The following is a 25,496-nucleotide window of genomic DNA, read 5'->3' on the forward strand; positions in this document are numbered from 1 at the left end:
TGTGCATGTCCCAGCTCCTAACCTCCCAGCTGGGGCATTGTGCAGAGTGCAGCTGAACAGACTCACCCAGACCATCCTGCACAGTACAGAACGCTTAGCTGTCTGTGTCCAGTGTGACGGATCAATCTCATTAACCATAGTCATACACATCTGCTTCCTGTGTTCTCTGCCCTATGTGGCTAACTTGGGTAGCTTACATGGACCATTTGCAGAGATTTTGACTCTTTCCAGTGATGCGACAAAACCATAACCCTTTATATTGCAATCAAATCGCCTTGTTTATTATAGCCCAAAACTATGGGAGAATAGTGAAGCGGAGAGATGCGTAAACCTTAACCCTGCATTATTCATTAAGGGCAACATGGCTGTTCAAACCTAATGAAGTTTAGTTCAACCGCCCAAGGATAATGTCCTCTGAAATCTTAAATGGCAAGTGTAATAATATTTGCAGAACCCTGGCTCCCCAAGGTCCTAGCTTGACGATTGGACATGTATTATGCATTGCTTTTTAGCACAGCCGGCTTTGCAATTGTCTAAATTAATTTCCTTTTTAATTACCATTAGGCTGTCTGCAGTTAGCGTCAGCGGCTAATGTGCGGCCTAAAGAGGTCAGAGTGAGGTAAAATTCCCCCTCTGTTTTTTCCCTCAAACTTGAAATTCTTATAGCATTCTACAGTTTATTTAGGAGACAATCTCTCGAAGATATTTTTACCTGGTTTTATGTATTTTGACTTTCATGATTTAACGAAGGCCTAAAGCTTATTGAGGACTTATTTCCCCTTCCTTTTAAGCCGGTAAGTCTGTTGCTTCCAACTAGAATAGGGGCAATTCCACTGTAAGAGAATGATTCTAAGACTCAGATTTTTCACTTTAAAAGTATGCCAAACAAAAAACATTGATTGCAAAGTTAAACTATACAAGGACTACAATTCTCACAGAGCATTTTACACAAAACATTGCAGATGTGAAGTTTGGTAACAGAATGATTGTAAACTCTTCCTTGGTTTGTGACCATGTTTTCTAAAAACTCTTAGATATCTACTCTGAATTAAGATTCAAAGATGTCTGCAGAAGGATTGGGGTGTCAGCAATGATATGACACGTTGAGTTTGGAAAAATATATTTTGGTTATTGAACTACTGTAAGTGAAGTTGATTAACACCCGGTAACAGAGTGATGGTAACAGAATGACATCATGGGTCCCTGATCTGTGCTATACAGAGATGCATAATTATGAATGTCATTCTCTTCATGGTGATGTATCCTGAATAGGAACACAAAGGTCGAAAAATGAAATATCCTTCTTTTGGGTTTTATTCTACATACTAGCTATTATTTTAATGAGCTCTGCTCCCAGACAAGACCAAATGTAGTTGTTCTAGACTGCACCAAAATCTGTACCAATCATAGACGTCTATGTTTCACAGGTTTGGACAGCAAATCAAAAGTTTAATTGTCACGTGCGCCGAATACAACGGTGAAATGCTTACTTACAGGCTCTAACCAATAGTGCAAAAATGGTGTTAGGTGAACAATAGGTAAGTAAAAAAGACAGGCTATATACAGTAGCTAGGCTATAAAAGTAGTGAGGCTACATACAGACACCGGTTAGTCAGGCTGATTTGAGGTAGTATGAACATGTAGATATGGTTAAAGTGACTATGCATATATGACGAACAGAGAGTAGCAGTAGCGTAAAAGAGGGGTTGGTGGGTGGTGGGACACAATGCTGATAGCCCGGTTAGCCAATGTGTGGGAGCACTCGTTGGTCGGCCCAATTGAGGTAGCATGTTACACTCACTAGTTAAAGTGACTATGCATATATGATAAACGGACAGTAGCAGCAGCGTAAAAAGAGGGGTTGGGGGGGCACACAATGCAAATAGTCCGGTTAGCCATTTGATTACCTGTTCAGGAATCTTATGGCTTGGGGGTAAAAACTGTTGAGACGCCTTTTTGTCCTAGACTTGGCACTCCGGTACAGCTTGCCATGCAGTAGTAGAGAGAACAGTCTATGACTGGGGTCTTTGACAATTTTTAGGGCCTTCCTCTGATACCGCCTGGTGTAGGGGTCCTGGATGGTAGGCAGCTTAGCCCCAGTGATCTACTGGGCCCCACACACTACCCTCTGTAGTGCCTTGCGGTCAGAGGCCAAGCAATTGCTGTACCAGGCAGTGATGCAACCAGTCAGGATGCTCTCGATGTTGCAGCTGTAGAACCTTTTTGAGGATCTTAGGACCCATGCCAAATCTTTTTTGTTTCCTAAGGGGGAATAGGCTTTGTCGTGCCCTCTTCACGACTGTCTTGGTGTGTTTGGACCATTCTAGTTTGTTGTTGATTTGGACACCAAGGAACTTGAAGCTCTCAACCTGCTCCACTACAGCCCCGTCGATGAGAATGGGGGTGTGCTCGGTCCTCCTTTTCCTGTAGTCTACAATCATCTCCTTAGTCTTGGTTACATTGAGGGATAGGATGTTATTCTGGCAACACCCGGCCAGGTCTCTGACCTCCTCCCTATAGGCTGTCTCGTCGTTGTCGGTGATCAGGCCTACCACTGTTGTCATCTGCAAACTTAATGATGGTGTTGGAGTCGTGCCTGGCCATGCAGTCGTAGGTGAACAGGGAGTACAGGAGGGGACTGAGCACGCACCCCTGTGGAGCTCCAGTGTTGAGGATCAGTGTGGCAGATGTGTAGCTACCTACCCTCACCACCTGGGGGCGGCCCGTCAGGAAGTCCAGGATCCAGTTGCCGAGGGAGGTGTTCAGTCCAAGGATCCTTAGCTTAGTGATGAGCTTTGAGGGTACTATGGTGTTGAACGCTGAGCTGTAGTCAATGAATAGCATTCTCACATAAGTGTTCCTTTTGTCCAGGTGTGAAAGGGCAGTGTGGAGTGCAATAGAGATTGCATCATCTGTGGATCTGTTTGGGCGGTATGCAAATTGGAATGGGTCTAGGGTTTCTGGGATAATGGTGTTGATGTGAGCCATTACCAACCTTTCAAAGCACTTCATGGCTACGGACGTGAGTGCTACAGGTCTGTAGTCATTTAGGCAGGTTGTCTTTGTGTTCTTGGGCACAGGGACTATGGTGGTCTGCTTGAAACATGTTGGTATTACAGGCTCAAACAGGGACATGTTGAAAATGTCAGTGAAGACACCTGCCAGTTGGTCAGCAAATGCCCGGAGCACACGTCCTGGTAATCCGTCTGGCCCCGCAGCCTTGTGTATGTTGACCTGTTTAAAGGTCTTACTCACGTCGGCTACGGAGAGTGTGATCACACAGTCGTCCGGAACAGCTGATGCTCTCATTCATGCCTCAGTGTTGCTTGCCTCGAAGCGAGCATAGAAGTGATTTAGCTTGTCTGGTAGGCTCGTGTCACTTGGCAGCTCGTGGCTGTGCATCCCTTTGTAGTCTGTAATAGTTTGCAAGCCCTGCCACATAAGATGAGCGTCGAAGCCGGTTGTAGTACAATTCAATCTTTGCCCTGTATTGACGCTTTGCCTGTTTGATGGTTCGTCGCAGGGCATAGCAGGATTTCTTGTAAGGTTCCGGGTTAGAGTCCCCCACCTTGAAAGCGGCAGCTCTACCCTTTAGCTCAGTGCGAATGTTGCCTGTAATCCATGGCTTCTGGTTGGGGTATGTACGTACAGTCACTGTGGGGACGAAGTCCTCGATGCACTTATTGATAAAGCCAGTGACTGATGTGGTGTAAAGTTCAGTAAGGTAAAACAGTCGAGCATATTTCAATACAGTAAAGTACAGTGCAACACAGTAAATTATACCTCTAGTGTGCTCTATTGTATTATACTAAACTCTACTTTACTGTTTTGTGCTGACGTATACTCTGCTCTTCTTTACTCTACTGTGCTGTCCAAACTTGTGAAACAGACGTCTATGATAGGTTCAGATTTGTACGGACCATAACTACTTTTCAAGGTCCATGGACGTCCGGTGATCAGTGGGTGAGAGGGTTGGTTACAGTAAATGGAAGAGAGGGGGCTCATGGGTAGGTGTCAGTAAGAGCCAGGAGAGGTGACATTAACGAGAGGGCGAGAGAGAGAATGGTTTACCTGTTTTCACACTCTTGCTTTGACCCCCACGCGACAAAGAGAAAGATAGTTGTTATGTGCTGAACATAACTAGTATGCCAGTGGAACAGAGGACAGTAGCAGGTGACCCAACTGAAGTTTGTGACTAGTATTAATTCCCATTTGTTCATTCTGTTACCGATTTGGTAACATAATGACGTGTTTTAATCACTTATTAAGTCATCTAAAATGTATCAGTAAAAACACTAAGTAATTGGTTGGTCTACCTTTACTCGTTACTTCTGTGCACTTTCATTATCCTCCCTCTTCATGAGGGTGAGAAGTTCGAAATATCTTAGATGTGTTGGTTTTTGCTAACAGCATGACAAGAAACTAGGCAATATTTCTTAAAATTCCATCTGTTTGAACAGAAGTTAAATCCTCTTAGCTTTCATTTGACAACAAATTTGATGTGCTCGTATGAACTTCACATGTTAGTGCTCGTGGGGCTTTTTACATGGAAATGCCTGTAGACTTTCCAGACAGTCACAATGGGAGAGAAATTAGATGGGGGTCCTTTTAAGCTTTCCTGATGATTGTGGTTGAGGAGGATTTTGAATTTGAAGTAAATTGAATCAAGTCAACACCTGTCACTCCTATTCTCTCTGTGAAGTTAAAAATGTCACTTCATGCTTTGATCAAACATTGTTGATTTTAAAGCTGCAATATGTAACTTTTCACACTTGTTTAGATGGTACAATGATTCTCTACACTACACTTGATGGTTTAGTCACATAAATGGAAATTAGGCGAACTATTAGAATTTGAACAACCAAGGAAAAGACAGAGCGATTTCTACAGTGCATCTTGAAATATTTTTATAAGAGTTTGGCTGCAGTCAATTTGCCTGCTAAGCATAGTACCACATGTCAAACTTTTATGTTGGTGATGGTGTGTGCTCCCGTCTGGTCTGAAGTGGCCATTGTTTGTGGTCTAGACTGGCTGCCGACCGGGCTTACTTGCTGATGCAGGCAGCAAACAATGCGGCAAGCTGCTGAATGTATGTGTGTGCCCCATAAAGGAATCCCCCTCTGCCCGGCAGGGACAACTGACCACACACGCACACATATATATTTATATTTATATTATTATTTATTTATTATTTATATATATATATATATGCTGACACGGATTTAGAGAAAGGGGTGTGTCTGTCTCTCCTCCCACCCTCAAAATAGGAAACAGCTGGGACTGTCTAAATACCATACACACTCATCTGAATTGTTCACTATTGTTTGTCTATAGGGTGCAGGGGGCGGGTGTCTGGTGCCCTTTGCAGATGTTTAATGCAATTTGTTAATTTGTCCTTCCCTTTCTTTTCATAGCTTTCTCTCTTATTTGCCAGAAAAGGCAGCACCCGTAGTGAAACTTCAGAAGTCCTCATTATTGATTCCTGTACAGTTATCGCTAGTCCCCGCACAGAACATATTTGACAAATTGTTTCTGAGGTAAATCACAACCACCTGCTGATGATTGTAATGCTTCCGCGGGTTCATCAACCTAAAACCTTGGAACGGGTGTTGTGACATAACAGAGAGCTTAAACCCGCCAAACGGCTTCCTCTTGTCTTTTTGGGTTGAAAAGGGTTGTGATTCCATAATCTCAAAAAAGGAGGGCTCAGACAAAGTAATGCCTCACCTAGACTGAATTCAGCATGGGCAATTAAGAGCAGCTGTAAACCATCAATCCAGGCCTCTGCAGAACAGCAAATCTCTTCTTGGAAGTGAGTTTCGAGAGCTGCCTTTTTCCTGGGGTCATGTATTGGCTCTCCCAACAGAGGCCTAGAGAGAACGCGATCATAGGGAGTGAGGGAACGAACGAGTGTTGGCCACACACTGGCTCCCGTGCACCTGTGTTCACTTCACGCTGGCAGTGGGGTCTGCTGTGCTTCCTTCATCACTCATTCCATTTCTGCTCCTCCCCCCTACTCCCACCTACAGCCATAATTATAACCTGGCACATGGAGCTCTTGCTGTTGTTATTGTTATTTCTCAATCCTGGCAGATGTCTTCATCTCCTGAAACGACTCATTTGGACCTCCGCAGCGCTGGGCAAGAGCACGTAATGAAGTGCAACATGCTTCACGGCCGAGGTTCAACCAGTTATTAGAAGGGGTTTATGGGGCTACGTTCAAGAACCAACACAACCCCAACTAAATACCAGAAATGTCTTCATAACATTGAACAAAGCTTAACCACACCGGTTGTGTTGTTTAACACCATTGACCTTGTAATCTAAACACATTTCAGACATGTTAGACTTGTTCAAGCTACCATAAATCTGTAGAATAAATGTTGTAAAGCCCTTGGCATATAATGACTAGTTTCCACATTAGGTGTTAAGCTAGTTGCTTTGATGTTGTGACTAATGCCCTATGAGTCTCAGCAGCCCTTGTGGCTGCCTGCCACATGTGTTCAGCTCGCTATGTTTCCTGACCAAAGCAAACAACTCTGCTTTTATTTTTCCTACACATCTGCACCATTTAGCCTTCCCAGTTAGCGCTAGCATGGAGGGCTGTTGTGTATATCTCCAAGCTTGATTATGTGCAAAGATGAGAAGTCCATCCAAGTCCCAGCAGTACACCACCACAAATGACTGGATTTGAGACACGTTTCATTATATACCTAGAGGGCTTTAGCTCATAAAATTAATGTTCGAAACAATATCGATGAGTCATGGTGTAAACACTGACTATACAGAGCCCAGGGGGAAATTGTGTCGGATGTTGAACCAAAGTCCACTTTTTTGGATTTGAGAAACCAGCCGACTAATGTGCCTCATCCTGAGCCAAGTAATTTTTTCCATTGGGCGAGCCCTTAGTCGTCAGAGCTGTGGGAATATTTCAGTAAAGTAAATGTTGAGGTTACTGGACTTTTCTCCTCTAATCTCTTGTCTATGTTTAAGGAAAAAATACATTGTTCCTTTTAATGTCTGGGCAGTGTCTATGATTCCAACCCCAATTCAGATCTTCATCTTCATTCAACCTCACTCATCCGAGCATACATTCATTAAGTGGGATTTGTGTAGCTGGGGTTTGTTTTGTCTAGTTCCCTCCCCAGATGAAAACTAACCAGATTCCTGCCAGGGTAGTTAGACGAGTTTGACTGTGGTGGTGGTGGAAGTGGTGTTCTCTCTCTAGACAGACACTGTTATGTCTGGACGAGTGTTGAGTCTGTCTGCAGCTGCGGCTGACGGGTATGGCAAGTTTTCAGCTCTGGAAAAACTTGGCAGCCATCTGTTTATAGATGAGGCTGCCATGTTGGGGAACGTCTGTGTTCCCTCCAAGAGACAGTTTACACAGCGCAGACCTGGAACATAAAACCCAGCACCTGGAAATGTCCTCTCTTTATCGGCCTCCAAGGCCTCCAGTCATTAGCCGTTTCGTCTGTTCCCACAAGCTCTTAAAGTCAACACTGGTGCAGACTGTTGTTTTTTTATTATCAAGGTGAACGCGAAACATTTTCGCTTGAACTCTTGAACTTTCTATTCTCATTAGAATCCCTTCCTATATACGGCCAGGCTATATTTAATAGTTTTCCCTACAATGTAATTTCTTATGTCTGGACACCCGTTGGCAAGATTAACTGTAGGGAGAAATTCACAGTGGACAGCTTCTAGGTTTGTATGTCTGTGTATATGGATGTTGTTAGGGGGGAGACAAAGCACATCCCACCCTATTCAGACTGTAGCCTAGATAATAATTATGTCTAGCACCACTCCAGCTCAAAACGGGAATGACTGTCAGACAGAGCGAGAGGTGCGTCCTTATTGGAGTTAGCCAAGCGCTGGATGACTTGCTCTTTGCTCCCCAGTCTGGCTCCTCATGTTTTCTTATTCAAATGAAGGAGAGCGTGGCTGTGTGCCCTTGGTGACAACAGATAAATGAGGTGGCAAACCAGGGACCGGGGGAGTGCGAGACGAGGTCTAGGCTAGCTCCCGCTGGCAAGAATAACAATGAGCGTCACCCCGCTCAGCCCGCAGACAGGCCAGCTGATAACAAGGTTAGATTTTCATAAGCTACAGACAGTCAGACAGTCAGGTCCGGGGGTACATGCCGGTGGGTGAGGCAGGCTCAGTCCCACAGTGAGCAGTGCGCTAATCGTCCGCTGAGCTGTGAATGATGGCACGGAGGAGGAAACTCAATTTGAGATTCTGCCATGATTCTTTTAAAACACTGGGCACAGACGCGGCAGACGGCTCTCAAGCTGTTCTGCCGGCTTTCCTTTTCAATCTTTAGAAGGGATGTTTCTTTTTGTGTGTTTAACACCACTATTGTGCTCCGTATTGTGACGTTGCTTACTTTTCCTCCATATTGTTTCAAGGGTGGTGAATCACAAGGAGGGTATGTACAGTAGGACTATACCTTAGGCCACACACACTGTAAAGGCGTTAACCTGCAACCTCCCACACTCCCATCCCATGATCTGTCTAGCCAAAACCGGACCTTTCGAAACTCCCTTTCCTGTCCTGTAGCCACAGAATCGAACAGATCTATTCTTCCTATTTTCAGAGCTCCTTCACCCATACAACTCCTTTGCTTTAGGACACTCTTCTAGCAATGTGGAAGTACTCAAGTTAATCCAGTAGTCCTGCTCATCCTTTGTTCTTCCCTTCACTTGTCTGTTTCAGTAATTCGCCAGCCAGGCCTCCCCTGTGGGTTCTAATAGGTGGGGGTGGGATTTAGTGGCGAGAGTAGGTGGGGCGGTAGAGGGGGGATGTAGTCTAGGATTCCCTGAAGCTGCCAACTCTGTCTAGTCAGGGAGAGGAGAAGGAGGGGCGATGTCTGTCACCCCCCTCCCTTGGGACGAATCCGAGATGAGCGAGAAAATGAGTGTGTTTATTCTATTTATGTTCTAACAGGGTCGTTCCACCTCAAAAAGCATAAGAAAGAGGTTTTCGATGCCCACCATATCAGATTGTTCTGAAATCATTTCTGTAGTTAGTAACAGATACGATTAGCATTCCGGAAAAATTATTTGGTTAAAATATAATTTGATCTCTGAGAAATTAAGCTACTTGATTGCACCCAAATTGGCCATTTTCATTTATAGGATTCAGATAATATTCAATAAATATAGTATCCAACATCCAATTTGGAACAAACTTCTTCCTACGAATGAGTAAGACATGAGGAATCCCCCCCCCAAAAAAAAATGTCAGAAGCCACCCACGGACCCCCCAAGACCTCATACCAATCACACCCCAACAACCAGTATACAGTTTCAGTTTTCTATGTTTGACAAGTAGTATGACTCTGTGGCTTAGAGTATTGCTTCTCCATACTCTGTAATGTAGTCCCTGTGAATCTGGTGATGTTTCCCCCCCCCCCCATCTGTTCAGAGAAATAAGCCACTGAAATTGCTTGCATCGCTTATTTACCATAAAGTAGTGGAAAAGTACCAGGTTTTGACCACCTAGATGCCGCTGTTCCTGCTATACTGCCACACTCTTTTATCCGTTATGCTCGTCTCTTGTGTTTATTAAATAGATCACATTTCCTTTGCAACTTTGGGTAGAAAACCAATAGATTTGTCACATTATGAAAATAAATTATGGTCATCCTCACATTTCAAGCCAGTCCTCCATGAAAGCAATTCAGTTTGTCCTAATAGCAACCCAATGCTTCAACCCAACTCTCCTTGAATAGTCCAACAAGTGGTCGCTATCAGAGGGTTATCCTTATGCAGTTCTCATATGATTGTCATCATTTTATTGTGAATAAGAATAGAATATGTTTCTAAACACTTCTACATTAATGTGGATGCTACCATGATTATGGATAATCCTGAATGAATCGTGGTTATCCTTAATCATGGTAGCATCCACATTAATGTAGAAGTGTTTAGAAACATTCTATTCTTATTTACAATAAAATTATGACAATACATTATGTACCATTCATTTCTATTGGGCACAAAATAATCTGAAACACAACCAAAGCAAACACAAATTCATCCAACAAGTTTGTAGAGTCACAAACTTAATGTAGTCATTGCGTGCTAGAAATATGGGACCAAATATAAACTCTAGTTGAGCCGACTCTGAGCTGGGGTAGTTCATTTCACGTCTCAGGGCCTCAGCTGTTTGAGAGAGCGGTGAATGTGCTGCAAATCCAGGGGGACGCAGGCGAACATAACAAACAAACCACTGTTCATGATTCCACTGGTTCGAAAAGAGGCAGGTGTGATCCCAGAAATGTTCCATACCCACAAAAAGCTCTCAAATGTTATTTACATTCCTGTTAGTGAGCATTTCGCCTTTGCCAAGATAATCCATCCACCTGACAGGTGTGACATACCAAGAAGCTGGGGACAATAAAAGGCCACTCATTGTGTTGTTTTGTCACACAACACAATGCCACAGATCTCAAGTTTTGAGTGAGCGTGCAATTGGCAAGCTGACTGCAGGAATGTCCACAATAGCTGTTGCCAGAGAATGAAATGTTAATTTCTCTACCATAACCCGCCTCCAACGTCGTTTTAGAGAATTTGGCAATACGTCCAACCGGCCTCACAACCGCAGACCATGTGTATGGCATTGTGTGGGCGAGCTCATGGCAATGTTGTGAACAGAGTGCCCCATGTTGGCGGTGGGGTTATGGTATGGGTAGGCATAAGCCATTGACAATGAATACAATTGCATTTTATCGATGGCAATTTGAATGCACAGTGATACTGTGACGAGATGCTGATGCCCATTGTCGTGCCGTTCATCCGCCACCATCACCTCATGTTTCCGCATAATAATGCAAGGATCTGTACACAATTCTGAAAATGGCCCAGTTCTTCCATGGCCTGCATACTCACCAGACATATCACCAATTCAGCATGTGTGGGATGCTCTGGATCGACGTCTACGACCGCGTGTTCCAGTTCCCAGCAACATGGCTTAGCCATTGAAGACGAGTGGGACAACATTCCACAGGCCACAATCAACAGCCTGATTAACATTATGCAAAGGAGATGTTGCACTGCATGAGGCAAATGGTGGTCAAACCAGATACTGACTGGTTTTCTGATCCACACCCCTACCTTTTTTTAAAGGTATCTGTGACCAACAGATGCATATCTGTATTCCCAGTCATGTGAAATCCATAGATTAGGGCCTAATGAATTTATTTAAATTGGCTGATTTCCTTATATGAACTGTAACTCAGTAACGTCTTTTCAATTGTTGCATGTCTCGTTTATATTTTTCTTCAGTATATCAATATATTTAATGAACACAAGAGACCAGCAAACTGTATAAAAGAGTCTGGTGTTATAGAAGGAACAGTGGCATCTAGTGGTCAAAACGTGGTACTTTTACACTATTGTATTGTAAATAATGCAAGCAACTTATATTACACATTTCTCTGAACGCGGTGGGGGGGTGAGAAACATCACCAGATTCACAGGGAATACATTACATAGTATGGAGAAGCAATATTCCAAGCCTCATTCTACTCAAATAGAGAACTGATAGTGCATACTGGTTGTTGGGGTCAATTGGTGTGGGGGTCCGTGGTTGACTTTAGCCAATTTTTGGGGATTCCTCATGAGTTACTCATTGGTAGAAAGAAGTTTGTTCCAAATCGGATGTAGGTTACTATATTTATTGAATATTATCTGAATCCTATAAATTGAAATGGCCAATTTGGGTGCAATCAATTAGCTTAATTTTCTTGAAGATACATTTTAATTTAAACAAAATAATTTTTCAGGAATGGCAGTTGGCTTGCTGAAATGACATTGAATGACTCACACACGTTCAGGGAGTGGTCAATCCCAGCAGACATGCAACATATTTCATGAGTTCGATGGGGCACAGGCTTGGTAAAGATGGCGTGGTTCTAGTTTTTTGGCACCTTGACCTTGTTACGATGAGATTCCAGCCCCCCCCCAAAAAAAATGGCACGTATTCGAAGTCTGTCAGATTCACTCCAGTCTGCTTGACGAGCATCATCGGCCGCTGTCGCAGATCGAAAGTGGGTTAGCACAAGCTGTGCACTGGGACAAACATTGGCTGTGCTTATTCAGCTTTTTTTTTTCTCAAGGTGTACCTCCCAGCCAACAATCTATCTAGTCACCAAATGTGTGCCCAGTTGACCTGTCTCGTCATTCCAGTGAGATTATTAATTTCCTTCATCCCCTGTGTAAGATCAGTTCAGAGTTGTATGTCTCTACAGTGGACTACATTGCACTGTTTGGAGCACAGTTGCTTTCTGCAATTCATTTGCTTCTCGAGGTAATTCATTGTCCTACATTGGGCTGGGACTGTGTGTTGCCTGGTGTACTTTGGCAGAGTTGCATGAGGCTCAGTGTACAACCCCTGCATCTCAATAACCAAGTGTCCTCCACACACACTAATGGCATGATGGCTCGAGTCCCTTCCTGGTGCTTCACTACAGTGGCTTTAGTTTTTTCTCTCTTTTGCAATGCAGCTCTTGTTAAAATGTTTTGGTCTGAAATACATTTTATATCCCTTCATGGGACAAACTGGTGAAATAAAGGTACAATTAAAATAGCGCTGCACGTATCATTATGTCAAGTCTGCCTGTGTATCTCTCTTATAGTGTTTGTGTGTGTTATGTCCACTTAGTGTGTGTGCATTCCCATATGTGCACATATATTTGTTAATGTCTCAAACCTGGCCTAGGAGTCTCATATTCAGCATCTCTGCAAAACTGTGTGGGGGGGGGGGGTGCGCATCCCGAGCATCTGCTGTTGTGTCTGGCAATGCTTTAGAGACACGCCGAGCAGCAATTGAAACTTGCTCCGAGATGTTAAGCTACGCCTGAGAGCTCAAAATGTAGAGAGGCGGAGATTTTAAAGAGCAACAATTCCGGTTTTGTTTGTCTAAATTTCCTCCCGACTAGATGACAACCATATTTCCACTAGACCTGTTTTCCGACAGCTCTTGCCCGGACTCGCCGTTCATTCTATCAAATCTACCTTGACTCTTCCATGTGTGCCCTTGTTGTTTGGGTTGAAATAATTACTATAACTTGATTTTGATTAAAGCACAGTCGGCTTTGTTTATTGAACAGTTGCTTCCCCCAAGACTTGTTCAAACAAAGACTCCAGGAAGGTTTCCCATTACTTTGGGCCTTCTCCTCACCCTCTCTCACTCCCACCCCTTAACCCACCAGACATGTGTGAACACACAGACACACACACACTCAAACACCCTTGAACTTCACCAAAGCTCCAGTTCTAAACTGGGTGGGTGGTACATGGTTTGCTTGTGGTTAAATTTGCTCTGCTAAATAAAATAAAACCAGTCTCAGAATTGTCACTGAACAGACTTCACTTAGTGTTAGCATCAGTGCTAATGGTTACACCAAGTTAGCAAAAGCTAATAACTCGCTTACTCACCTCCTGTTTTTCACCACCTATTGCTATAAAACTGTGTTTAACTAAAAGTTCCTAGCGTTTAGGCTGAGCCTACTCCACTTAGTTAGCATTAGCATCTAGTGCTATCATTTTAACATATAAGGTATAGCTAATAATTCACTTAGCTCCCACCCGTATCAATAGTGTGAGTGTCACGATCTAAAGTTCCCACACTTGTTGGTTGTGGCTGTATGACCGTGGCTCCAAAGTCAATGAAAACGGGTTGCTTTGTTCCCCCCCCTTCTGTCTCACTATTGCTCCCCGCTGTCTCGGTCTCGCCCTGCTTTGCCCTTCTCAGTGACTCTGCGCAATGCAGGCCTGCCCTGTTTGCTCTGAGCGCTGCACCTCATCCAACCCAGCCTTTTTAATGGAAATTGGCAAGCAAATGTTGTGCACCTCTGACCTACAACCAGCCGGCGGCACAGACACGCACACACACACACACACACACACACACAAGCGCACACACCCATGTGAGCAGACAGTTTTACAGACTGATATATCCCCCTTTCCTTACACACACCCCGCTATCTGGCCACTCCCAAATTCCCTAGACTAACAGTGTGTCGAGTCAGTAACAGGGAGGGAGAGACAGATGAGAGAGTGGAGTGCTAACCCTTCCCCCATCCCCCCCCTCGTCCCGCTGTCTGTCTGTGTGCTTAGCGCTGTCTGGCTCAGCAGTGACCGCGAATGCCCCGGCCTGACACTGAGCAAGGGAGGGAAAAAGAGATGGGGGGGGGTTGTCTTCCTTCTTTGACAGGGGACTCCCTCGACCCCCCCCTCATCTTCCCCATTTGGGGGCGAGTGAGTATCTCCACAGGCTGTATTGTCTAGAGAGAGAGAGAGAGAGAGAGAGCGGCTGGGGTGCTGTTGCTCTCGAGCTCGAACACACACATACACACACACACAAACAAAATCAGTGACCCTTTATGCAATAACCTTTTTGACTCATCACATATGCTGCTGCTACTGTTTATCTGTCACTTTATTCCTAGTCATGTACATATCTACCTCAATTACCTGGTACCCTGTGTATATATAGCCAAGTTATTGTTACTCATTGTGTATTTACTATTACTTTTCTATTATTTCTCTCTGCATTGTTGGGAAGGGCCCGTAAGTCAGCATTTCACTTTTTGTCAGCATTTCACTTTTTGTCTACACGTGTTGTTGACAAAGCATGTGACAATTTTTTTTTACATTTGAAAATCACACAAAAGAGGACCCTCCCCTGAACATCCTCCATGTCAGCTGGCTTGTGTGTGTGTGTGTGTGTGTGTGTGTGTGTGTGTGTGTGTGTGTGTGTGTGTGTGTGCGCGTGCACACAGGCCTAGTTTTGGGGAATGATAATAAATTTTTTATATATTTTTTATTTAACCCTTATTTTACCAGGTAAGTTGACTGAGAACACATTCTCATTTACAGCAACGACCTGGGGAATAGTTACATGGGAGAGGAGGGGGGATGAATGAGCCAATTGTAAACTGGGGATGACTAGGTAACCATGATGGTATGAAGGCCAGATTGGGAATTTAGCCAGGACACCAGGATTAACACCCCTACTCTTACGATAAGTGCCATGGGATCTTTAGTGACCACAGAGAGTCAGGACACCCGTCTTCAGTCCACCTGCTGTCCCCAGTCTACCTGCTGCTGCTCCAGTTTCAACTGTTCTGCTTGCGGCTATGGAACCCTGACCTGTTCACCTGACGTGCTACCTTGTCCCGGACCTGCTGTTTTCGGCTCTCTCTATATCGCACCTGTCTCTAACTCTGAATGATCGGCTATGAAAAGCCAACTGACATTTACTCCTGAGGTGCTGACCTGTTGCACCCTCTACAACCACTGTGATGATTATTATTTGACCCTGCTGGTCATCTATGAACGTTTGAACATCTTGGTCCTTGTATTGTTATAATCTCCACCTGGCACAGCCAGAAGAGGACTGCCCATCCCTCAGAGCCTGGTTCCTCTCTAGGTTTCTTCCTAGGTTCCTGCCTTTCTAGGGAGTTTTTCCTAGCCACCGTCCTTCTACATCTGCATGGCTTGCTGCTTGGGGTTTTAGGTTGGGTTTCTGTATAGCACTTTGTGACATCGGCTGATGTAAAAAGGGCTTTATAAATACATTTGATTGATTAAAGTCCCATCCGAAAGACGGCGCCCTACACAGGGCAATGTCCCAAATTATTGCCCTGGGCCATTGGGAAAGGGTACCTCCTCCTGGCCCTCCACAGCACCACTTCCAGCAGCATCTAGTCTCCAATCCAGGGACCGACCAGGACCAACCCTGCTTAGCTTCAGAAGCAAGCCAGCAGTGGGATGCAGGGTGGTATTGCTGCTGGCATTATGAGCAACTCTTGAACCGTTAAACAGTGTGTGTATCTGTTTGTGTGCGTGTGTTTAAATTTAGCCCGGGCTTTAGTTGTTGTTGCTGTTGTTTCCCTTTTTCAGGACCACTGCAAAGTCTCCTCATTGCGCAGTTTTTTCCACAATCTGTTCCTAGGGATTTATTCTGGAAGCTTTGTTGGAAAGCTTTGGTAAACTTCTCTGTTTGGTCTGGCAGCAACCGCTCAGAGGCCATTTTCTCCTCAACCCTGACTATCCCTTTTTGAATGTTACAATTTGCATTCCTTAAGATAAGCCATTTCAGGAGCATGAAGGCTTGCTTTTCTCAGAACAACATTCCTCTCCTCTCTTGCAATGCTTTCTCTATTAAAAATACCCAGAGAAGATAGAAGATGGACTACTTGAATAAAGTGCATTCATGTCTATAATTAAAAAGGCTGTTAATAGCAATACAAAAAATAGTTCTCACAAGACACTATGTTGGTGGTGGACAATGTAGCGGCTTTCATTTGTTTCTATGAAAGCCTATGATATAGGTTAGGCCTAGTATATGATGTAGGTCTACCTTATGATATATGGTACTCAATAACACCATGACCCTGGTGGTGGTGTGAATGTTTAACCGTTAAAACAATTAAAGAAATTGGGATCCTTAACATTAATTAAAATCCCCCCCACAAAATTTAAATCACGGTGCAGTTATTACAAAACATATTATTTTCCATGTAATAGTTGAACTAGACAATAGGCTAGAAACAGGGGTACCTGGAGAAGTGGGTATACTCAAATTCTTCAAACGACCCACTTGGTGAAGGAAAGGCGCCCTGTGTGGAAAACCGGAAGACCCATGGGGCGGCGCACAATTGGCCCAGCGTCGTCCGGGTTAGGGGAGGGTTTGGCCGGCAGGGATGTCCTTGTCCCATCGCGCTCTAGCGACTCCTGTATACGGTGTTTCCTCCAACACATTGGTGAGGCTGGCTTCCGGGTTAAGCGGGCATTGTGTCAAGAAGCAGTGCGGCTTGGTTGGGTTCTGTTTTGGAGGACGCACGGCTCTAGACCTTCACCTCTCCCGAGTCCATACGGGAGTTGCAGCGATGAGACAAGACTGTAACTACCAATTGGATACCATGAAATTGGGGAGAAAAAGGGGTAAAAATAAAACAAATCACAGGTTTCAGTTTATTTTAATACGCATCAGAGGGCATTAAGAAGTGAGTAGATGCAATGCCCACTGAAATAAAAGTGGGTATACCTGCGTATATAGCCTCCATTACACGACTAGCTATAAAGGCCTGGGAAAAGTTCTGTAATTTAAAAAGTACACTCAGCGATATAAAGTAGATGCAGAAAGTATACAGCATAGTGGGTCAATTTCCGCAACAACTAAGAGTGTTGAAGCACAAGGCTTAACTTCTCTACTGTTTTGGTACCTGGCTACCATGCTGTCAACAGTGTGAAGCGAACCTGTGCACATGAGCAGATACAGGGTGTGACTATGTGATAGCGTTGCATCTCGCTCATCTCAATATCCTAGCCTATTCATTGATGATAGGCACTGCTTTACTGAAGTTACAAGACATTGAAAGAAGAAACAAGAAATTGTGAGACAGCTTTTGATTGCAAATAGATACGCCTAGTGCACACTTCTGACTGTCTGCCTGGTGCCGACCTACTGTGCCCCTCCCCTCTCTCGCCGTCCCTCGCTAACAATGAAAGATGCGAGTTTGATTGTGTTTTCGGAAGGACAGTCTGCTCTGTTCCAAAAATACTGAATCTAGGAGTCGATTCTACTCTTGACACTCAGAAATGGGAGTCAGCACCGGGAGTCTGTGTAAGGAGTTGAGGAATCAATTATTTTGTAGTATACTCTCAACCACTATGTCATCGTTGTTAACAGTTCGAAAAAATAGGCCTGTATGGCAATAGAGAGTGATGTGCCCAGCTACGCAGTCCTACCACCCTCTCTGCCTGCCTGGCACACACTGGCCCCACTACGTCGCCCTGCTGCTAGCCCTGCCATCTGTGTGGAGCCTCATCCCTGTGTGTGCATGCTGGTGTGTCCGTGCCCCCGGGCACCATGTCAGGGAATAAGGCTGTGCGCCAGCTGACAGGGCCGTTCCAGACAGTGGGTTTGCATAGTCGCTGGCACAGGCCACTGGCCATATATTAACCCTGATGCTTTAGTAGAGAGACCCTAGCAAGAACACAGTTTGTTTGTGGGAGCCGGGGTTAGGGTTGGGGTGTGTTTTGGTTTTATGAGCGTGAATTTACCTTAAGTCAATATTGAGGAATGAGGCCGAGAAACGAGGATTTCTCATAACATACATTCGTATTATCCTCCGGTTTGTGTATTTTAGGCCGTGAATGAATGTGGCATGTGTATATAAAGTACCAGTCAAAGGTTTGGACACACCTACTCATTCAAGGGTTTATCTTTATTTTGTACTATTTTCTACATTGTAGAATAATAGTGAAGATATCAAAACTATGAAATGACACATGGAATCATGTAGTAACCAAAAAAGTGTTTGAGATATTTGATATTTATATTTGAGATTCTTCAAAGTAACCATCCTTTGCCTTGATGACAGCTTTGCATGCTCTTGGCGTTCTCTCAACCAGCTTCATGAGGTAGTCACCCGGAATACATTTTAATTAACAGGTGTGGCTTGTTAAAAGTAAATTTGTGGAATTGTAGTAAATAGTAAAAATAAAGACATCCTTGACTGGTACTATGTATGTATGTGTGTGTGTGTGTGTGTGTGTGTGTGTGTGTGTGTGTGTGTGTGTGTGTATGTACGTATGTATATACATATATACGTATATACGTATATGTGTTTATGTGTATATATATGTGTATATATATGTATATGTATGTGTATGTGTATATATATATATGTATGTGTATGTGTGTATATATATATGTATGTGTATATATATATATATATATATGTGTGTGTGTGTGTGTGTGTGTATATATATATGTGTGTGTGTGTGTGTGTATATATATATATATATGTGTGTGTGTGTGTGTGTATATATATATATATATGTGTGTGTGTGTGTGTATATATATGTGTATATATATATGTGTATATGTGTATATATGTGTATATATATATATGTATATGTGTGTGTGTGTATGTACGTATGTATATACATATATACGTATATACGTATATGTGTTTATGTGTATATATATGTGTATATATATGTATATGTATGTGTATGTGTATATATATATATGTATGTGTATGTGTGTATATATATATGTATGTGTATATATATATATATATATATGTGTGTGTGTGTGTGTGTGTGTATATATATATGTGTGTGTGTGTGTGTGTGTGTATATATATATGTGTGTGTGTGTGTGTGTATATATATATATATATGTGTGTGTGTGTGTGTGTATATATATATATATATGTGTGTGTGTGTGTGTATATATATGTGTATATGTGTATATATGTGTATATATATATATGTATATGTGTGTGTGTGTGTGTGTATATATATGAATGTGCTTTGCCGTAGTAATTCTGGTAATTCTGTCTAGTCTTTCTCTCCCTCTTTCTGTCTCGCTCCCATCATTATTCTCTTCATCTTTGACCCATCTGTCTTTCTTTGGATTGTGCCACCACTCTCCCTCTCCCTTTGGAAAACATTTTTTTTCTCACCCCATTGTTCGGAGCAGTAGGGGACAATAATTTTGTGTGTGTGTCGAGTAATGTGTGTGAGAAAGTGGGGACAAGGCTGCAGACCTTTGGGGGCCGCAGTGTGTGTCGTTCTGCTCAGTGAGCACACAGGTTGGGGCTCTCGCCTAACACGATGCAGCCAGTCTCAGGGGGTCCCCACCACCACCATAACTGCGTACAAACTCAATGTAGCGGTGAGTTGTGCATTAATCGTTACTATCTTGGATTTTAATATTTGTCTATCTTGGATTTTAATCATTGGGTAAAATCTGCAGGAGTTATTCTTCTCTTCATGCATTAGTTTTTTTCTCTTCATGCATTAGTTTTTTTTATTTCCAAGTCAAAAGTCCAATGCGATGAGTCATTGATCTCGTTTTCTAGACCATCTTGAATTTGAGTTTCTTTGCCAATTGTGTGGTTGTCTGTGTATAACTAGCGTGATAAAAGCCTTTGTTGTTGTGTGAGGACGGCAAACTCTCCTTTAATGCAGCTGCAGGTCAGACATGGTTGTGTAATAGTCGCTGGTAAGACTTCTGGAATGTTGGAACAAACTATTATCAAGTCTCTCTAGCCTGCGAGAACATTTCAGTATCTGGGTTATGAGCACACTGCATAGCTTGGTCTCTGTTGTTTTGAATAGAATAGGTTAGGGGCAAATCCATGACAACAGAATTACACTGAGACTCAGCTTTTTCACTTTAATGTATACAAAACAAAAACATTGTTTTCAAAGATTAACAAACTATGCAACTCTATGCACAATAACTACTTTGAAGAAATTACACAGTACATTTCACAAAAACACATTTACTGGAAGAACAGTGCAGATGCAAAGTTTGGTAACAGAATTACAGTAAAATCTCCCTCCGTTTATGCGACCATGTTTTCCAAAAACTCTTAAATACTGTTAAATATCTTCTCAAAATGAAGATTCAAAGATGTCTGCAGAAAGAATGAGGTATGAGCTGAACATAACAGTATGCCAGTGGAAGGAAGGACAGTAGCAGGTGACCCAACTCTGGTTTGTGACTACTATGATTTCCCATTGTAGCCAATTCAATTGCAGTAATTCTGTTACAGATTTGTTGGTAATTCTGTTACGGATTTGGTAACAGAATTATGAGTTTTAATCACTTAAATAATGTTTTACTAATTACTTGTTACTTCTGTGAACTTTTGTTATCCTCTCTCCTCATGGGGATAGACATTAGAAAATATATTTAACATACAGTGCCTTCAGAAAGTATTCACACCCCTCACTTTTTCCATATTTTGTTGTGTTATAGCCTGAATTTAAAATGGGTTTAAATTGAGATGTGTCACTGGCCTACACACAATACCCCATGTCAGTGGAATTATATTTTTTGACATTTTTACAAATTAATTAAAATTGAAAAGTTGAAATGTCTTGAGTCAATTAGTATTCAACCCCGAGCCTAAATGCGTTCAGGAGTAAAAATGTGCTTAATGATGCACTACGCCTTTTTCTAATTGCTAAAATTTGAATAGTTTGCCTAATTTCAGTTTGTGACAAAACAAGCAAGTATAGTGTAGAGAATCATTGTACCATCTAAACCATTGTAAAATATATTTTCCATAACCAAGCTGGTGTACAAAACCAAAAGTAAAAGACGCAAAAATGAAACTTAAGAACAAGAAGCATAGAAATAACACACACAGAACAGATCTACTGCTTCTTAAACTTGCTTTGAATGAGATTGACAGATCTATAACTCACCTTTCTACGTGAATTTGGTCAGGTTTCCAAAAACGTCACATATTGCAGCTTTAACAAGTCACATAATAAGTTGCATGGACTGTGTTTTACATTATTTTTGAATGACTACCTAAAAAAAAACAGGCATTAAATATGTGGTGACATTAGTAATTACACTTTGGATGGTGTATCAATACACCCAGTCACTACAAAGATGCAGGCGTCCTTCCTAACTCAGATGCCAGAGAGGAAGGAAACCGCTCAGGGATTTCACGATGAGGCCAATGGTGACTTTAAAACCGTTAGAGATGAATGGCTGTGATAGAAGAAAACTGAGGATAGATCACCAACATTGTAGTTATCCACAATACTAACCTAAATGACAAAGTGAAAAGGAGGCCTGTACAGTATAAAAAGTATTCCAAAACATGCATCCTGTTTGCAATAAGGCACTAAAGTAAAACTGCAAATAACGTGGCACTGAAATTAACTTCATGTCCTGAATACAAAGCGTTATGTTTGGGGCAAAATCAACACATCACTGAGTACCGCTCTTCATATTTTTAAGCATGGTGGTGGCTGCATCATGTTATGGGTATGCTTGCCATCGGCAAGGACAAGGGAGTTTTTGTGGGATAAAAAGAAACAGAATAGAGCTAAGCACAGGCACAATCCTAGAGGAAACCTGGTTCAGTCTGCTTTCAACAGACACTGGGAGACAAATTCACCTTTCAGCAGGACAATAACCTAAAACACAAGGCCAAATATACACTGGAGATGCCTACCCAAGACAACGTTGAATGTTCCTGAGTGGCCTAGTTACAGTTTTTACTTAAATCAGCTTGAAAATCTATGGTAAGACTTGAAAATGGTGGTCCAGCAATGATGAAACACCAACTTTGATAGAGCTTGAAGAATTTTCTTAATAATAATGTGCAAATATTGTACAATTCAGATGTGAAAAGTTGTTCTAGATTTACCCAGAAAGACTCACAGCTGTAATCATTGCCAAAGGTGATTTTAACGTGTTTTGACTCGGGTGTGAATACTTATGTTAGAGATATTTCTGTTTTTCATTTATTTTTTACTTTGTAATTATGGGGTATTGTGTGTAGATGGGTGATGGAGAAAAAAATATATTTTATCCATGTTGAATTCAAGCTGTAACGCAAAAAAATGTGGAATAAGTCGAGGGTTATGAATACTTTCTGAAGGCACTGTATGTGGGTTTTTGGTAACAGAATTACAAGGTACAAGGCAATGTTGTTTAAACTTACAGAAGGCAATTCATTTCTCCAAAACTAAATATAAGTGGTGATATTAGCTGGCAGGGGTCTTCAACATTATTGTGTTTTGATGAATTGTAATACCTATTTTCTGGTAGGTATTTTCTAAGAAGCTTTTTCAATCTGTTTGAACAAAAATCAAAGCCGTTAGTTATGCCTAATTTTTAAGATGGATAATGGTTGAAATTTGTATCTATGCCTTCATTTACCCAAGATATAGACTCAGCTTTATTTTGTCACGTAATTTGATATGCTCCTATGAACTTCATATGTTGGTGCTTTTACATGGAAATGACTTTAGGCTGTTTCACAGAGGAAGCTACTGTGTTAGCTTATGCTTTGCTTATCTGCTCAGTTAGACTGTCTGTGTTTGGTTTGAGTTGTTGCTTGGGGCAGAAGTCCCTGCTGGATTTTTTTTATGTGGGGCTGTCCGTGAACTTTCTCTCTCTCTCTCTCTCTCTGACTGTTGAAGTGTGAGAAGAACACAAAGTATGTCTGAGTTAGAAAGTGTGTGCGCGTGCGGAGTCCTACATTTGTATTTCTCTGTCTGCTTCTGGGTCTGTTTGTGTGCTCCGTCTGCCAGGGTCACGTGGGGGGAGGGGAAGGTCAGGCTGTCCTGCCCTGTCTCCAAACAAAGATTACTCTGTCTACCTCGACACTGTTGTGAACTCTTCTGGGATAAGAGCTCCCATCGTCTCGGAATCAATAGAGCCTCTGAGCTGACCAATAACTCTACTCATTTTACTACATGCGCACACGTGCGCTATGGTGATAATATTCAAACATGTCATAAGACTGGAAGCAGCCAGTCATGATGACAGTATAAGTTGTCATATCAATGACATCATACCTGTCATAATACTTGAGATGTCTTGCATATCTTCGATGATGTGGTACTTAAAATAGTTTCTGTTTGGCTTTTCTATTGAGTAGTATATCATATGTGCCTACTTTAAGAGTTGTTATGAATACTAAGGGTATGTTTCAAAATAATTTTCACAATATTGGTCCCAAATATATAGCTTGGCGATATGGACAACATTTTTTATAGAGATAAATGTAACTATTTTACTCTAATGATAAATACATCAATAAAATAAAAAATATTAGCAGCAGGATTTATTTTTATGCCAAGTAAGACAACTGAGATGGTATGCTATGTTATAAAAAGTAAGCTATTTCATCTAACATATCCCGGGAATGCATCACTGATATTTTGATGTGCAACCTGTCATAATAGGATCCAGAATGATGAAATTATTTTTGGGCTCTTGAGAGATTAATTTGCCGACATCTTTGTGCATGGGCCTATTGGCAAAGGCTATATTAGCCTATTCACCACCTGAGAAAGTGCAAACTCAAAACACTTAGTAGATTGCTAACTCTAAGATCTTGTTGCTAGATAGCCATGTATACTAATTGATTAATATATCAGTAAATGTAATGTCCTACAAAACATTCCAGTGCTAGGCCTAAGCTACTTGACGTGGGCCTATTCAGTGCAAATGGCATGTTCCACTCGGCTCTGCGTGCGCATCAAAATCATACTACGTAGCCTACTCCGGTTGGAAAGTGGTGCCATGAACTCAATATTGAGAGGTGAGAAGTAAATGATATACTCAGAGAGCTGTGACTCTCCTCTATGTAACAAGAAAAGCATATTTTTCTTGCAATTGCATTTTGAGCAATGGTCATATGCTTGTGTTTATCAGAATGCAGCTGTCCCTCCTCCGTGCGCACAGTCGTGAGAGGGCAGCCCACAGTGAAACAGGGACAGGCAGATACTTTCATAGCAGGAATGAACATAATGCATAGGCTATTACTGTTGACCAAAAATAATGGTTTTACAACAAAAAATGGTCAGGAACATTGTTTAGCAAAATCACGGAATATTACTGACCTAAGCCAAATGCTTCGGTAGGAGGAGGGCAATGTCGGTGTCGATAATTTTTGCTTTATCATCCCCGCTCTACCCAAACATACTTACTAGGAACCAAGCAAGGAAGTACTACATTAGTAAATGAAAAATAACTAAAGTGAATTATATAGCAGTCCCCTTTTGGTCAAAGGTAAGTATAGAGGACCTTATAAGTATAAGGTCCTCAATACTAACCTTTGGGACTTAAGAGGACTACTATATAATTACATTTTGTCACTTTGTATTTACTAAGTAAGTATGTAGTACCTACTTGTTTGGTACCTAGTAAGTACGTTTGAGACCAAATAGTTACCATGTGTTTACTTTTTGTTAATAGGTATTTATCTAGTTATTGTCTAGTAATTACCGGGCTGTAAAATGAAGGGTTACCAAACATGCAGTGCATTCGGAAAGCATTCAGACCCCTTGACTTTTTCCAAAATTTTTTTACGTTACAGCCTTATTCTAAAATGGATACAAATATTATTTTTTTCTCATCAATCTACACATAACACCCCATAATGACTAAGGGAATACAGGTTTTAATACATTTTTGCAAATGTATTAAGATAAAAAACAGAAATACCTTATTTACATAAGTATTCAGACCCATTGCTATAAGACTCGAAATTGAGCTCAGGTGCATCCTGTTTCCATTTATAATCGTTGAGATGTTTCTATAACTTGGAGTCCAGCTGTGGTAAATTCAATTGATTGGACATGATTTTCAAAGGCACACACCTCTGGTCTGATGAAACCAAGATTGAACTCTTTGTCATGAATGCCAAGCATCACGTCTGGAGGAAACTTGGCACCATCCCTACAGTGAAGCATGGTGGTGGCAGCATCATGCTGTTGGGATGTATTTCAGCAGCAGGGACTGGGAGACTAGTCAGGATTGAGGGAAGGGTGAATGGAGCAAAGTATAGAGAGATCCTTGACGAAAACCTTCTCCAGAGCGCTCAGGACCTCCGATTGGGGCTAAGGTTCACCTTCCAACAAGACAATGACCCTAAGCATGCAGCCTAGACAATGCAAGAGTGGCTTCGGGACAAGTCTCTGAAT

General features: G+C 42.1%; 1 protein-coding gene across 4 annotated transcripts in view; it reads left to right on the forward strand.

Moving 5' to 3' along the window:
• pmepa1 (prostate transmembrane protein, androgen induced 1) overlaps window positions 1-25,496 on the forward strand; it is a 93,339-nt gene that overhangs the window by 40,163 nt on the left and 27,680 nt on the right. Inside the window, exon 1 of one of the 4 annotated variants that reach the window (XM_014131692.2) lies at window positions 19,396-19,704. The exons of the other annotated variants lie outside the window; for them this stretch is intronic. Within the exon in view, the coding sequence (XP_013987167.1) occupies window positions 19,644-19,704 (61 nt within the window). The 5' untranslated portion in view covers window positions 19,396-19,643. Of the gene's footprint in view, window positions 1-19,395; window positions 19,705-25,496 lie in introns of those variants that run through there. 4 annotated transcript variants of the gene reach the window in all.

The sequence above is a fragment of the Salmo salar genome, chromosome ssa12 (assembly GCF_905237065.1).
Source record: "Salmo salar chromosome ssa12, Ssal_v3.1, whole genome shotgun sequence".
NCBI classification, from domain to species: Eukaryota; Metazoa; Chordata; class Actinopteri; order Salmoniformes; family Salmonidae; genus Salmo; species Salmo salar.